Source organism: Lycorma delicatula, chromosome 8 (genome assembly GCF_047948215.1).
Source record: "Lycorma delicatula isolate Av1 chromosome 8, ASM4794821v1, whole genome shotgun sequence".
Lineage (NCBI taxonomy): Eukaryota > Metazoa > Arthropoda > Insecta > Hemiptera > Fulgoridae > Lycorma > Lycorma delicatula.
This window is the reverse complement of record NC_134462.1, coordinates 100,947,733-100,965,345: the sequence shown is the minus strand read 5'-3', so window position 1 is coordinate 100,965,345 and position 17,613 is coordinate 100,947,733. Positions and strand designations below refer to the sequence as shown.

At 30.6% G+C, this 17,613-nt stretch overlaps 2 protein-coding genes across 4 annotated transcripts in view; one reads left to right on the top strand and one right to left on the bottom strand.

Moving 5' to 3' along the window:
* The window catches only part of LOC142329167 (uncharacterized), a 503,112-nt gene that overhangs the window by 23,540 nt on the left and 461,959 nt on the right, over window positions 1–17,613 (top strand). The window lies entirely within an intron of this gene.
* The window catches only part of LOC142329169 (uncharacterized), a 236,808-nt gene continuing 235,727 nt past the window's right edge, over window positions 16,533–17,613 (bottom strand). Inside the window, exon 4 of the mRNA XM_075373555.1 lies at window positions 16,533–17,348. Coding sequence (XP_075229670.1) covers window positions 17,345–17,348 — 4 coding nt within the window. The 3' untranslated portion in view covers window positions 16,533–17,344. The remainder of the gene's footprint in view (window positions 17,349–17,613) is intronic.

Sequence of the window (17,613 nt, the reverse complement as noted above, 5' to 3'; positions counted from 1 at the left end):
CAAAATTAGATATCCATGTTTTAATTGCATGTGCTGATGGAACACGGTCGTGCCGTCCCAGATTACAATGACGGTGAAATTCTCTACCCGCTCCGCTCCCTCCACACTGTCATTGTTTTTGTAAAGCACTTTGATAGCAAATGCACGTTGCGCACCACTCCAAGAATCCATGACAATTAAATGGCAGGTTAGGTTAGAGAGGCTGGCGCCACTTATCAAGTGGTACCAATCGCCCATGGCTACCAACACAACTTTCAAAATTTCCCGTTTTTTTAATCACCCTGTATTAAAACTGGTGCTTCATATATGTAACGTTATAAATTAATTATACATGACTGTTAAATACGCGTTGAGTCTCTGATGGCCTTGTAAAAGTCCTTTAAATAAAAAAGTTCATCATAATAATAAAATTAAAAATTCTTCCTCCCTTTAATAAAATTTAAAGAACATGAAATGAAACCTGAGTCTTAACACTGTCTATAACATCTCAAGAGATAAAATTACTAGAATTTGCTCCTTGTGTAATAGAGAGAAACAGGACACCTTCCATTTCATGGTTAGATGTAAAATTCTAAGTAAAATTAGTTTAGCATGGTTTTAAAAAAAAGACAGAAGATATAATGTATTAAATAGACAGATAAAGTTGTTAATATGATAAAGAGGCTATAAGGTACAAGATGCATTTAATAAGTCCATGCGAAAATAAAGAAAACAATTTTTTTTTTAAATCTTTTTTTTATTTCTCAACATAATCTTTATAACTGTACACTTAATGAAACGATGCTCAAATTTTACGGTAGTATTTAAATATATCAATAGTAGTTGATTATAAAGAACTACCTCCAGAGTTCCCTTCTAATCTCATAAAAGATGTTTGATATAAACAAATCATAATCTAATGATGAATTAACAGAATATAAATTTCAAAGAATAAATAAAAATTTATTGTAATGGTACTTAAAGTTCTTGTTACCCTTTCTAATATTATATCTGATTTCCAGATTTAGCTGCCAGTTCATTCATATGGTACGTTTAACATCGTGTAGCTATGATTACCTTCTATGTAAAACATAGTTAGACCATTGTTCCGTTCCATGTTGAGCCATCCGGTGCTGTGATCTAGTGTGTGCTAGTGTTCAACGGAGAGTTAAGCTGGTACTAGCATTCTACATCAGAATTCGATCCAGAGTGGTCGTATGCACTTTCAGTCCGGATGGATATGTTCAGATGAATGTTTAGTTTATTAGTATAAGTTATATGTTATTTAATTTACTTATATACGTAAAGATATGTATCAAGTTCAATTATACATTTCATTAACTGTCAAGACGACAGTTCATTAAACTGTTATTCAACAAGGAACAAGGCGTTGTCTTCATTCATCATCTATGAATATACAGTCCAACCTCGCTCTAAAATCTACCACACATCCATCAAATAGATAATCTGTTAGCGTCAATGCCAGGCAGCTATTGTGTGATCCATCTAACGATTAATGTTAAATCAAAAGTATTATTGTGTCATCCACTGCAGTCCAGGTTTTTATCTTATTTTATTGGCCCATAATAGATAAACCTCAAGCTGGATTTACTTAGCGTTTTATGTTAACTTGTGCTTTGAGATGATGTTATTATGTAATTTGTTTCAATTAAACAAACAGCAATACAATTAGAAACAATATAATTATACCTCATTGCAATGATACAAATTATAGTAATATTTAATATAACTATTATTATATATCATTTAACTTCCTTTTCATCTAACCTATTTCTTTGTTCCCTGTTATTGGCAAGTGTAATGGATCTGTCTTAGAAATCACTTCCATTGATGATACCTTTCTCTGTGTCCTAGTTTAGTAAATCAGAACTTAAGAAAATTCTAAAAAAAAGGCTAATCAATATTTTGAATTACAGAATTTTAGGTGGCTCTACTTAAATCTTTTGAAAATTTCTTTCACTTTATAATAACAAAGTTAAAGTCTAAAATCATTCAATGATGTGTTAAGAAATGGTTATGTTCCTCCAAAAAAATGTTTACTGTAATGCAGCAGTGCAATCTCCCACATGTAATCATATGCATCCATTACTAGTTCACTGTATTAATGCTACGTCAGTTGTAATGTCCATGTTCAGTTGTCATATAAATTAAAGTAATTAAATCAAGCTTTTGTTAAGAGGGAAAAATTTCAGAGGTATATTTTTAATTTGTGTATTTCTCATCTTTATTAGAAAAAGATTAATATTTTTATCTGCGTAATATAAAAATTATATCTTAATTTATGTACTGTACATAAACGGTAAGAAAAACAAACATCATCATTTAAATTAATAGATTCTTTCAAAACAAATCATTTGGGTGTAACAAAAACACTAATGTTTCAAATATGAAAATATTTGGTTCATGTCTAAATTAATATAATTTATTTTTTCTCTGGTTACTACAGACCTGTCACTTATGGTTACCCTACTCTTTCTTAAATGATTACAAATTTTGTAATGTTTGAAAAATGTCAAGCCTGATCAAGATTCAGTTTGATGAAAAGCCGATACAATATCTCTGTCAGAGATTGGCAATATTTATTAATAATATTGTTACAGTATTCAAAAAATAATTTACTTCATAGAAAATGACTGTATTTATACAGTTTATAAAATTTATGTACTAGTCATAAGAATACCACATAAAATAAAGTGAAAAGAAGTTTAGATTTAACTTAATAGTACTGATAATGCTCAAGGAATTTATCTGTTGTATGTTGTAGAACTTTCTTTAGAGATTCTTGTCATACAAAATCGGCACAAATATGTAATGGAGAACAAAGGGTAGCCTTTATCTCTTGCTTGAATGGGTCTTCTTTCCTGTTTAGCCTCCAGTAATTATCTTTCAGATAATACTTCAGAGGATGAATCAGGATATGTATGTGTGTAAATGAAGTGTATTCTTGTACAGTCTCAGTTCGATCATTCCTTAGATTTGTGGTTAATTAAAACCCAACCACCAAAGAACACCAGTATCCACGATCTAGTAGCATGAATGGGTCTAGTGACAGATTACTTCACTTCATTGAAATAACAGGATGAATCGGTGGTCTTAATCAACACCTTAGTCATCCGACTCTTTTGCATCAGGCCTAACTTTTTCTGTAACAGATTTTTCACATATTTCATCCATTTTGCTGTTACAGTCAACATCATTGATGAGTAAAAAATTTTATCTTTCACCTGCTGCTATTATCTAGTGTTATTTTAATTTATAATAGTAAATCAATTACTCTGTTGAGGATTTTAAATCATGGTATATGAAGTAGTTTCAAATGAATTTGTTTATTTTTTCGTTAATTGTCAGCAACTTATACTCCATAAAAAATATAAACCCTTGCGCTAACTTCCTTAGCAACACAATACAATTTTTTTAAGAATGAGATTAACAATATAAAACTTGAGTTGGATGACAGAAAATCCATCTGAATATGTTTTAAGTGATTAAGTGCAGATATGAAGCAGTTTCATCCAGCACTGCAGAATTTTTCATGATTTTGTTGAATTTTTTTTATTTCAAACTGATTCTGGAAGTAAATAATACTGTCAGAAAAATGAGTTTTTCTATTTTATAAATCAGAAAAAGTAAAGAAAGCTGCATGCCAATAAACAGATAATTTTTTTAACTATATTTTTAAAACAATACTTTGCACTATATATTATTCACGCGTTTTAAATATCAGAAATTATTAAAAAAAAGTCTAGTGTTCACTATGCCTATTCCAATACCAGTTGTAATTTTTGTTTGTCTCTACTTCTTTCCACCACAGGGAATACAATCTTAATAGCTGAATACTGCCAACTTATTATCTATGATTCTTTCATTAAGACTTACAGTAGCTATCTCTGTATATATATCAAAATTTCTTAATTTATTCAGTCTAGTACATCCTTTTGTTTCTCTGTATGAAACTACAGTTTCATATTGATTTAATCAGATCTTGCTTCTGTTCTACGAAATAGGCAATGCAATCGTCAGAAAATTTCATTCTTTTGTCCACTCTGGACTTCTTTTTCAGATGTTGATGTACAGATCCTATAACAGAATTTAATTTGTATAACTTCTTATATATTGAAATTTCTTTTGTAAAAATAAATGACCCAAATATCTAAAACAGTATACTTGCTCCAACACTTATGTCACAATTTTATTTTTTAGAGGATTTGCATCTTGAAAGGGTATAATTTTAAACTGAAAATATCAGATTTTATTCCAATAATAAATTAGCAAAATTTAAATTTATTTTTTTAATGAAAATAAAATCATAAATTTTTTAGCAATTTTAAGGAACAGATTTTTAATTTTTTCAGAATTAATTCGTGATAGAAACTGAATATGTTATCTGCTTTCTGTTGATAGAATTTAATCATAGGAAATAATTTTTAAACAAATTTGTTGACAGTTTGATATTTTATAGTTTGTCATTTTACTTAACTTTTCTATTTTAAAATTATAAATTACATAAAAAGTTGTTTAAAATCATTTTATTTATTTCTTCAAAATGAATACTCAACAAATTTATCCAGTAATGTATGAAATTTTTTCTGCAACCTTCCCTCTTTCAAACATACATACTTATGGACACCTGCAGGTAATTTTCTTTTCTTTATACCCTTCTAATTTCAGATTTCAATTCCTATGATGCTACAAATGTTGTAGAATTGTTAGGCGGTAAGTTTTGCCACTTGTTAAACATAACTGATGATATTCATCAGAAATTGTAATAGATATATACTTCACATCTACATTTTTAAATCCTAGTTGTAATAATGTCTGATCTCCAGTCATGTGTACCAGTATAATTACCAAATTAATGTTGCTTTTTTTTATTACATATGTTTTCCATTATGTTATACATTACTTGTTTGATTTTGATAAAGAATTAATTTGATGTTTTTGTTACAGGTCAGTTTTCATTTTTATAAAATTTTACATTTTCTTATTTAAGAAATATTCATTGATAAATGTAAGTATTTAATTCAGTATATATTTAAGAGTATTCATATTACAAATCATATTTGTACATCAATCAGAAAATGATACCCCGAGAAAGATTGTAACGATTGTTATATGTGAATCTAAATGTCTATGTGAATGTTTGTTCTGGTGTTAACTTAAAACTCAAGAACCGCTAGGTAATCTGAATTATTCTTTCACCATTATAATTTACTGAATGTTGAGGATTATTCAGCCATAATTTTATCAAAATAATTTTTTCATTACTAAATAGTCAACTTAAGGAGAGTCAAATTTTACTGCAACATTTTTCATGCAATAAAATATTGAACTGTTAGTTAAATCTTGTTCTGTAAAAAGAATGATATAATTCCTGTAAGTGAAAATTTATTTATTGGAACTAGGTAAACTTGTTGAATTACAAACTGTTTTAATAGAAAATTTTATTGTACTGTTTGAATAATTTAAGTTTGTAAATAATTGCTAAGATACTTTTTTTACATTATTTTTATGTTCCATAAAAAACTAAAACAAAAAAGGATGATATTTTTTGTCAATAGCTTTGTTTATTTCACTTTGTGCCCACCACCTCAATCAATTTCATTCACTGATCATAAGGATTATATGTGAATAACATAATGCATGTTTACAATTATATAATACATATTTTGACAATTAATTTATTTATTATAATTTATATTTATTAACTGGACAATACAACCTACATAATTGAAACCTAAGCGATTTATATTATTTATTCATTTTAAATATTTATCAGCAGCCTGCCTTTCTTACCAAAACACAGATTTCTTTGCTGAGAATGTCATTTGAAAAAAGTAATATAACACAAAATATTAAGTCTGCTGTTCCATTAAAACTTTTTTCAGTTACACCCTTAGGATATTTTAGTAAAAGATTTCAAGCAATGAAAAAAAAAACAATTAGAACTGTATATAACATTCACAGAATTGTTTTTGATATTTCAGCAGGTGTTCCAGCCTTGACATTGCAGAAACATTTTTGTGTATACTGAATAAATTTTTTTTAAAGAGTTTAGAGGATTAAAATAAAATTATGAAACAAATTTTTGTTCAAAATATTTTTTTTTTAATTTTGACTTATGGGTAATAAATTAGATACCTATCTAGATGTCCCTGTTGTTTCAATTTGTTTTATCCACAAATAATAGGGAATGATCAGTTTTATGTTTGGTGGACTTGTTCTGTGTGTGATAAAAAATGTAATTAATGTATATTTTTACTTCTCATATTCAGTTAGAACTATGAAAAAACAGTTGATGTTGCTTTCTGTTTCTCTACTTTTGTTTGAAATCCCTATACATCAACTGTTTTTTAATATTTTTATTACACCTAAATGACTTGTAAATCCTAGATTGCAGTATTGTTGGTTGCATTACATTTCAATATATTTATACTCAACTCTTTAACTCTGTCGTTACTTACATGCAATTGTACTCAATCCTAACAAAAGCTACAAGGAAATTATGTTTTTATGCCATCAGACACCCACCTGTTGTTACTAAACTTTATTTTATGCTATTCATTTATGTATTTTTGTGCTTAAGAGTCTTTTTTCCCAATCCTAACAGAAATTGTTAGGACTTTTTAACATGAAAATGTCAGTGTCAGTGTTAGAATAATTGTTTATGACAAAAAATGTATATAACTGTTATAAGTAATTGTCTATTTATTTTCTATATATATATTTATTTATTGTCAATTGAAAATTTGAGAATAACATATATTTTGTCTTACTTAGGTTGAGCATAAGAATATGGCTTTCAAACCAAGATTTTACCATAAGTAATCCATGGGTAGCACTCTTAAATACTTCATCCCACATCTCACTCTAAAAAACCAAAGCTGTGTCATCAGTGAAAGATACTGTGGTACTGTTAGGAAAGTTCAGTTTTAAAAGATCGTTGACATATATTAGAAAAAGGAATTAGCAAGAGAACATTACCTTGTGGTAGTCCGAAGTTTGATGATTTTCTTTGATCACTGACATTATTTAAAGTCAGAATTTGAGTTCTACCCTTAAGGTAATTTTCAAACAGTTCTTTTACTGGTCCTCTATACCGCAGATATACGAGGACCAGTAATAAAATTAGCTTATGTAATACAATTTTGTGAGGAATTGTGTCAATCACCTTAGCTAAATTGAGGAATATTACCACAGTTTTATTATTTTTATTAAAATTATTGTTAATTCTAGTTAAATGTAAAACCGTTATTAAATGTAATTCTAGTTAAAATGTAAAAACAATTCTGTTGATTTTCCAGCTTGAAGACAGTACTGATTTTTATGAATAAAATTATTTTTATCAAGAAACTTTATTATTCGGTTTTTAATATTTTTTCAATTAATATATATATGTACAGGTTTTTTCTAAAATGGTGGGCTGGCTATACTTCTTCGGATTCTACTTGTAAAACTAAATAAAAAATATCCTTAGGAAAAATGGCAATTTCTCCATCTTTCTCCCCCTGTCTGCCATTTTGTTATTTTTATACATAAATTTATATCTCAAGTTTGGATCGACAAATCAAATTAATATTTGGTAAGCGTCTTGGTAATAAAATTGTAAAATTAGCAAAAAATCAGGACCTAAATATAAATACCTTCGCAAATTACAAAATGGCAACCATGTTTATTTTTCAATTCGTTATATCTTCATAAATATTAGTTCTATCAAAATTTATGTTCTTTACTAAAATATTAAGCCTTTTATTTTGAACAAAATGACATTTTATTTTTAAAAATCAGTTAAAAAATAGCCTAGTTATGGCAGAAAATTGATGTAATTATGTGTGTTTTAATTTTCTCCAGTTTATATTCACTTCAATGAAGTATTAATTGTTTTTATTTATTTTTGATTCTGGTATTGTAAAATTTTGATAAAATTAATATTTTTGGAGATATAACAGTTTGAAAAATAAACACGGCCACCATTTTGTAATTTGCAAAGGGATTTAAGTCCGATTTTTTCTAATTTAATAAATTTTTTACGAAGACGCTTAGCAAATATTAATGTGAATTGTCTATCCAAACTTGAGATATAAATTATTACATAAAAATAACAAAATGGTAGATGGGGAGAACAAAGGAGAAATTGCAATTTTTCCTAACTATATTTTTTGTTTAGTTTTACAAGTAGAATCCAAAAAAGTATAGCCAGCCTACCATTTTAAAAACACCGTATATTTATAGTATTATTTTATATATACAAGATATAGTCTGCATACTGTTGTCAGTTAAAATACAACGATTAAATAAACAACATATAGCAGATTTTTTTTGTACATTAACATCTGTGAAAGCATTTAAAAAATCTTGACACTGTGTGCAATTTTGATTCGGTAACTCGCAATAATAAAGACGCGTTGTTTTTGCATAAAAGTCATTGCTGCTTGGACCCACGCCCAATGTTGCCCGGAGGCATGATTTAGCAGGGCTACCATACACTATTCTGTCACACAAAAAATTTCCCTAATTAAAATATCTTTTACAAATTTAACTGTCATTCCTACAAAGCAGAAAAATTTGGATTGCATGACTTTACGATCACTCTGTATAAAGGTGATTCCAAATTGCAAGGCAGTCTCTCGGAAGATAATTTTATAGCCAAGAGGTAAATTTGGTGCTGCCTTATGATTTTTGCTCTAAGAAATTCAATAAACTTGAGAAACCTCAACCAAACTCTATCTCACTTTGATTTTAAGGAAAACAGGGTAAAACACAAAAACATTTTTCAGAAATTACACTTTTTTAGGTTTGGAATAAAATAACTTTGTAGAGAAGTTAAATCAGAGAAAATTGATGTAAATAATCTGTGTTAAAATTAAATACAAATTTCAGAAGTTCAACTTTAATAAAAAGTAAACATACAGACTGGGCTGGAAAAGTGATATGATTTTAAACAGAACAATTACACAAATGCTAAAGATTATGACTAAAACAAATAAATTTGAAAGACCTTCTTCTAAAACATTTTTAATTTTTTCATAGGTTGTCAATAATGCTGATCAGCAATTAAGTTTAGTATCTAGCAATTGAATATTCATTTGAGCAGTTCTTGTGCTGTTATTGTTCGGTCAGTCATACACAAGGATATTACCACAAATTTCTTTTCATTTGGAAAGTCGGTGGAGATGTCAATTAATGGTAAAGTAAATAAAAATGGATTGGCTGCTGTGCATGAATACCAGAAACATTATCTAGATTCAAGAGTACCGGATCAAAACATTTGAGACTTTGGAGAGGCAAGTTCAAGAAAAAGCTATGCTTAAACGACAGCAATTCGATGCAGGTTGTGAATGTTTTGTGAGAAATACCAACCCCGAAGAAGCAATATTGAATGCGGTACAAGTATCTTCCACTTCAAGCCCCAGAAGGTTGTAACATTACTTTCATGTTTCCCAATCAAATGTGTGGCGAATGTTAAACCCAGTAGTAGTTAAACCCATTCCTTACAACACGTATTCAATAGTTATTACCACCTGATCTGTTTTGATAAACAGATGAAATTCTACTGATGGTTAATTAGAAAATGTGAACATCATCCCGATTTTCTAATTACTGATGAATCCTGTTTTACAAGAAATGAGATTGTAAATTATCAAACACTCATACTTCCCCCATGAGACTGCTACAAGTCATTTCCATCACACTTTTTCATTTAATGTGTGGTGTAAACTTCTTGGTGATAATCTGATAGACCCTTTTTTCTTACCGCCAAGGCTTAATGGAAAGTGGTACTTGCAGGTTTTGCAAACAAATTGGGTGGAACTCTTGGAAGATATTGCACTTGCAGATAGAGTGCAGATGTAGTATTTCAATGATGGTGCACCTGCTCACTACTATCGTGATTGATGAATCATTTAAATAAACACATTTAGTAAGCAATGGATTGATTGAAACAGACCAGTAAAATAGTTACCTCAGTCTCACACTAGCAGATCTTTTCCTTTGGGATTGGATGAAGTCGTTAATATATTCTGCTCGTATTGGCACACAAAAAGAATTGAGATATATAATAGAAGCTGGAGCTACTATTAGAAATAATAATGATGATTCTATTGAACGTGCCCGGCTAGCACTGATTCACTGACCTGAACTATGGATTGAACCAATTGGTGGCCACAGCAACTGCTTTCAAGAAGTTTTTGCCACTCTATCAAGTAACCAACCATTTTGATATTTAATAATTTTCAGAAAAAACCAAAAAGTATATGATCTTTACTTTTTTAAATCTATTTTTATTCATTTTTTCTGTTTTCATTTACATTGTGTTGTTCAAACATTGATGAAAATTGTTATTTAGACGTATCACTTTTCCAATCCAGTTCGTGTGTTTTGTTTTTAATTAAAGTTCAACTTCTCAAATTTTAAGTGGACGTTATATACATCAATTTTCTCCGAATTAAGTTTTCTACTAAGCTAACTAGAAATTTTTATTTGTTTATTGGTAAATTAAAAAGTTATTTTATTTCCAAAAAGGTATGTATATTTTTCAACTAAACATTTTTGTGTTTTACCCCGTTTTCCTTAAAACTTAAGTGAGATAGAAGTCTGGGACCATTTTTATTCAATTTCTGAGATCAAAAACATAAGGAAGCATCAAATTTACCCCTAAATTTGTCAACTATTTCAGAATCCTTACACCATGCATGAAATGTCGTATTAGCCAGTGGAACTGTCATTTTTTAATCAGGGTGTCTGAGTTAGAATTGACTGCCTGCAGTATGTTCCGGGAATCTATTTTGTTATCAGGAATTGCACATAAAGCAGAATTAGTGGTAGATACACCTCAAACTCTCTTTAAATTCTTTGGAATGAGATTTTTCCTAGAATGTGATAAATTTTCCAGTTTTATTTCTTTATTTATTTGATAATAGTCAGGGTTTAGATATAAATAGTGTTCATTTTATATATATATTATATATACAATTAATTTATATAACATCATAACCACTGTATCAAAATAATTATTATTAACCATAAAATTATAATAAAAACTTATACCACCAGATACAATTCATAAAGAATAAGAACATTTACCTATTTGTAACACTTTCAGAGCTTTACATCTCATCATCAGCAGGCTTTTTACTTTTTGCAAATTACACATATGAAATTATTATAAAATATTGTCTATTATTTTTTTTAAATATTTATATATAAAATAAATTATTAGAACATTCATTAAAATCAAATTACTGAAATTTATTATTAAAAATGTCAGCATATATATACATAAACATATGTATACATAAACCGCAGTCAAAATTTTAAACATCCTACATTTACCATGGCATGATACAGAATAGTGATGGATGTTTTAAATTAGTTAATAAATGTGAAGATTTTTTTAAAGGAATGTAAAGTGTTTATGTTAAGGAATGTCAACTTCATAATGGTTTCTATGTGGAATCAAATGTATTGAAGAATATAGATAAAAAAATGTCTAGATTGTTAAGAGACTTTTGGTTGTAAATGTATCAATTGCAATAGTAAGTTGTATTATAGACAGATTTTTTTTTTTTTTTTTTTATCTATAAATGAAATAATATTTGGGGTGTAGTGTAAGCTACCTGCTAGTGGTGCACCCTGGATAATTCTAAATAATGGCTTTCTTAGTTAGTTCATGATGGCAGATCAATCTGAAAGTAAAGCAGTCTCATTCAGTTTTATGAGAGGGGTTATATTAAGATTGAATAGCATAGAATTTGATACGTTTAAGGTATTACAGTGGAACACCAGTGGATTGTTCTGCTTTAAGAAGACCGCATTGCAGAAGAAGAAGACATTGTGTATTTATAATCCTAGAAGTTTACATTACAGATGGACACATTAAAATATTTTATCTTCAATAACTACCTGATGTACCAGGTGTGTAAATATGAAATTGGAATTTGTCCATAGATGGCCCTAGCTGTCAATGTAGTTAACGTCAAATCACATCATTTTCTTTCTTTGACAGCTGACATTTTCTTTCTTTATTTTCAGCACAATACAAGTTTCATACAAAGCATAGTTTTAATTAGCATTAAACATGTCGAGTTTTGTACCTGCAAACTACGATTTGCGGACAGCATTGATTTTCTGTTACCATTTAAAGAAAAATGCTGCAGAATTGCATCAAATGCTTGTTGAAGCTTACAGTAAGCATGCTGTTGGCAAATCACACTGCTTTGTGTGGTTTAAAAAATTCAAAAGTGGGGATTTTGACTTGAGAAACAAAGAACATGGAAGACCACCAAAAAACTTTGAAGACAGTGAATTGCAAGCATTGTTGGATGAGGATGACGCTCAAACACAACAACAACTACTTGCAGATCAATTAAATGTAACATGAGAAGTCGTCTCCATATGTTTGAAAGCCATGGGAAAGATCCAGAAGATGGGAAAATGGGTTCCACATGAACTGAATGCAAGACAGCAAGAAAACCGAAATACCACTTGCGAAATGCTACTCGCCAGGTTCAGAAGAAAGTCATTTCTCCATTGAATTGTGATAGATGATGAAAAGTGGATGTATTTTGAGAATCCTAAGCATAAAAGTATAATTCTAGGCCAAATCGCTGTGGAAAGAAGACAATGCTCTGTGTTTGGTGGGATCAGAAGGGTGTGATCTATTATGAACTGCTAAAACCTGGCGAAATCATTAATACTGAATGCTACCAACAACCAATGATCAATTTGAATCAAGCATTGCATGAAAAACGACTAGAATATAAAAAAAGGCAACACAAAGTGATTTTGCGTCATGATAATGCATCATCTCACACAGCAAAACCGATCAAGGAAACAATTGAGGCGTTCAGTTGGCAAATACTTTCACATGCGGCTTACTCACCAGACTTGGCTCCATCCGACTACTATTTATTTGCATCGATGGAACACACACTTGCTGAGCAGCACTTAACTTTATATGAAAATGTACGAAAATGGCTCGATGACTGATTTATCTCAAAAGAGCAACAGTTTTTTTGGTATGGCATTCATAAATTGTAAGAGAGATGGGAAAAATGTATAGCTAGCAATGGACAGTATTTAGAATTAAATATTTTTTTATCATTTTCTATACAAAAATTACAGTTTCATATTTACACACCTGGTAACTTCTTCCAAAATCTTGTCAGGTTGCCTGTGGTATCCTAGTTGGTGTAAGAAGAGCAATGATGAATGAGTTTAAGAATATTAAAAGTATGGATGGTATCAATCTTTGTGAAATGATTAAATTGGATTTGTGGATAAAGAAACAGCATTTTTAAATATATGGATTGTACAACCCACCAAATAATGTGCTGAAACCAATTTTATAAATGTAGATGATAAAACTTTAATTGTTTGAGATTTTAATGCACATTTTCCCGCCATGACAATTCAAGGATTTGTCAACAAACTGCATACAGCTCCAATATAATGACACTAAAACACCTACATACTTGTATTACAATGGATCTACAACAAATCCAGATGATGAAGAACTCTGGTCTTCACATGATAATTACATAAGTACAACTTGATAGGAGGGAGGGAATAAGACCTCTCAGTGGAACTAAATGCAACTGGAATTTCAAGAAAGCAAACAGGCAAAAAATTAAGACAGACCTGGAAGAAAAGCTAGCTGCAGACTACTTTGATTTCACCACAGCATCCACTGTTAACAAAGCCCAAAAACTGTGCTGCTTATATTGAAGACACCTGCACTGCATGTACCCAAGAATAAGGTCTACAGTTACAAACCCTTCTGGACGAAGTCCTTATCAAGACTTGGAAATTTGAGAGAGAGGAAGCCAGGAAGAAGGCAGAGAGAACCAAATCGGTGTGGGATGTGGTTGAGGTAAGGCATAAGGCAGCCGTAATGAGACAAGATGTGATTAAATTATACAAAGATAGCTTTTCTGAGTGTTCTAAATTGTAGGGAAATTTAAATTTGTAGGGACAATTTAATTTAAATTAAATTGTCCAGAAAAGCCTCCAAATTTTTATCTTCTTTGGATGGCAGTCAAGAATTATGTAAGCAGCCAGTCGTTAGTGGCCAAAAGAAGTTCCTTCAGGAGGGAGAACTTACAAAAGCACTTAAAAAATACTTTACAAAGCATATGCACCTGCCAAAGGAACTGAAGGGGCTGAAGAAATGTATAAAGCAGCAAATCTTAGGGGTTTGGAATTCGTTGAAGATGTGTTGACAGGTATCAAGATATCTTCAATGATAAATTCACCATGCTGGGGTTTGAAAGAGCCACCCACTTCTGAAGAACAAAAGGTGCCTGGTTGCGATGTGTTAATAGCAGAATACCTCAAAAACCTTGGGACAGTTGTGTTGCAGATGCTGCTGCCACTATTTAATCAAATATGAAATCAGATGAAATATTCTGAAACCCAAAAAATCTCCTGACTCTCCAGCTTCTGATCAGTGTTTTGACTAAAGCTATGGAGAATGGTGAACGCTCAGCCCTCCTATTTCCTGGAAAGCAGGAACATTACTATCATGAATAGGCAAGCTTCTGGAAATGTTGATCGACCGTGCAACAAATTTTACGGTTTTGTCAGGCAATTAAGGACTGGATAAATCTGAGATGGCTCCGCTGGTTTTTGTGGATTTCAAAGATGCTTATGAGTGTCTGGAGAATTAATTTATATGTAAAGCTGTGCAACTGTAATATTATGGGGACTACGTTAAGGTGGCCTTACTTGTTCATCGCCCAACAGTTCTGTGCAACGAAGGTCAACGGTATTTTATTGTGTTTTAGGAAACGAAATGTTGCCTCAGGGAGCCCAGCCACATTCAACATCATGATCGACTAACCAACTGCCTACAGAAAATAGAGGGGATCAGGACACAGTTTATGCAGATGACTTTGTTTACCAAAAAGCAAAGTGCAGCCCTTACCACTCTAGCAAACTGATCCTATAAGAATGGCATGATGGTTAGTACAAAGAAGACCTTTTACAATGTATTCATTCTTATGCACACTCTCATATAGATTAATTTGATAAACGAGGGAGAGCAATCAGAAAAGTGTGGCGGTCGCAAGTACCATGGTATGTTCCTGGATACAAAGATGATAGCAAAGAAACATGTTGAAAAGATGTCAGAGAAATTAAGGAAAAGATTAAATATACTTAAAAGATTGGCTGGGAAGCAGTGGAGATGCTCTTTATCAATGTTAAACTTAACATACAAGATTAATGTTAAACCTCTTGCTGTATAGATGTGAGGAGCTGACTTCGGCAAAATTTACAGAGATGGAATGGAATGGGTGCAAAACTAGGTAATGCAAATTATTACTGGGCTATGAAAACAACGATCCTGGCAATGCAAGCTGCCATGAATAATCCGTCATTAGCAATGGAAATAAAATGATTAACGGTTCTTCAGTATGAGAAATTAACTAGATTTATTTTTGACAATTACCGGCATAGACGTGCCCCGCATAAATGCTTTTTAAACACAAAAAAGTTTTATACAGCAGATCAGGGAGATAAGAGAGGAGACAGGAGTTTTTTCCTTCTTGAAGCATAGAAAATCTCAAACTTCCAGAATGCCCATTACATACATTCAATGTTGAAGCTAGGCTGGACTTAGGTGAGCCGTTGATGGGATACTGTTGAAGGTCATCACACAATAGTTTATACAAGATCACTATCCCGACCCAGAATGGTCCTACATTTATACTGATTGCTCTTTGACAGAGGTTGGAGGTTACGTTGGAGTTGATATCTATGGTTCTGTTTTCAGTTTTTATTTTATCTATAAAATGACAGCAAACTCATTTCGATGGAGAGCTGGAGGTAATTAACATCGCTTTAAAACAGCTGTTGGCCAGATCTGAAATTCTCAAGAAAGTATTGTTTTGTGATTCTAAATCTGCCCTCCAAGAGATCTCATCATTTCATCTCCCAATAATTCAAAAATATCTGAAATAAGGCAGGCTGCCGGTAGATTAAACGAAATTAACATTTCAGTTATCCTTCAACAGCACATCTCACATTGGATTTGAAGAAAATGAGAATGCTGACTTGTCAGTGAAGCAAGGAAAGCGAATAATGATGTCTAAAACATATAGTATAAACTAAAGGTTTAAACAAAAGTTCCTGAATCGTCTAACAACTTAGTCTGAAGGTGAACTTTATAACTCTAATTAATGGCAAGAATATAATTTCTGACAACCCTTGAAGGGAATTGTGGCGATCTTCAGGATGAATATAGGTCATGATTGCCTTGCAGAACATTCAGGATGAAAATCCTCATATCTCCTGTTGTGTTAACTGTAGAAGTGAAGGTTTTGTGTTATAAATCGGGAAGATTTGTAAAGAAATGGTAGATTATAAAAACACGTCTGAAGGAAAATTTTACTGGATGGGCAGAAATCTAATGAAATTGTATCAATAGATTGAGCTTTGAATAAATAAATTAACATTTATTATTTTTGTAAATCGTGTGCATAAAAATGTTTAATTACTTTATTTTTTAATACACTGCAAACAATAAAATCCCTTGTTATATGATTACATTATTAATAACTAGAATATTTTACAAAAAGTAAAATAACTTGTATTTTTTTGTTTTTATATTTAAAAAAAAAAACAAATTTAGCTTTGCGATTACGTATTTCATTTTTCAGAAATTAAAACATATCATCAGTAACATAGATTCTCAACCGACACAGTAGATAGTAGGCTAATGGTTGCAAAAAATGAAATGCATGGAAATTGGTTTATTTTATCACCTCAAATGTCAGATAAAGTATTTACAATGACTAAGAATGATTTCTAGAAGAGTACAAATACATAAGCATCATAAGAAGAAAATCTTAACATGTACAAAACTACAGACTGAATATATTGCTTCAAAAATAATATGCATCCGTTAGTATCTTTAGAATCTGTATAATGATCGGTTTGAAAATCAAATTACTTAAGAAAAAACTATTGCTATTACTACTAATATATTTATAATTTTCTTCTTTATCTCCAACATAGTTAACTATTTCGATTTCGTTTGTAATTGTTTCCTTGAGGATCATCCATTTTTCGTTTTTGTTTATCTTTCAGAGCGTACAAAAGTTCCATTGTTTTTAATTTGAATTCTCTTTGATAGTGGTCTATTAACTTATTTTAATCGTTTTTAAGCGCTCTTGAAATTTCATAAAAATCAGTGTTTCTTGGAGCAGCAGGCTTATTACATCTGCTTCTTGGAGCAGGAGGCTCATTATATCTGCTTCTTGGAGCAGGAGGCTCATTACATCTGCTTCTTGGAGCAGCAGGCCTTCTTTGAATGATCACTGGTGAAGTTGATGGTGGTGAATCATACTCATCTGAAAAATTAAAAATTTGTTTGTTCAAATGTGTTTTATATGTATATAAATATATATATTGTTTCAAAGCTTATTTACAATCGATTACATTTAGATAAACCTTTAGTAAATTAGATCACGTCCCAAATCACATGATCTGAGGAGTCCTCAGCGAAACTCCTCAAGATTACGCTAATACGAGTATAATAAAACTTTTACGATAAGCACTTATGATAGCAATTATAGATGACACGTAACATCACTAAAACAACAAAAAAAAATATAA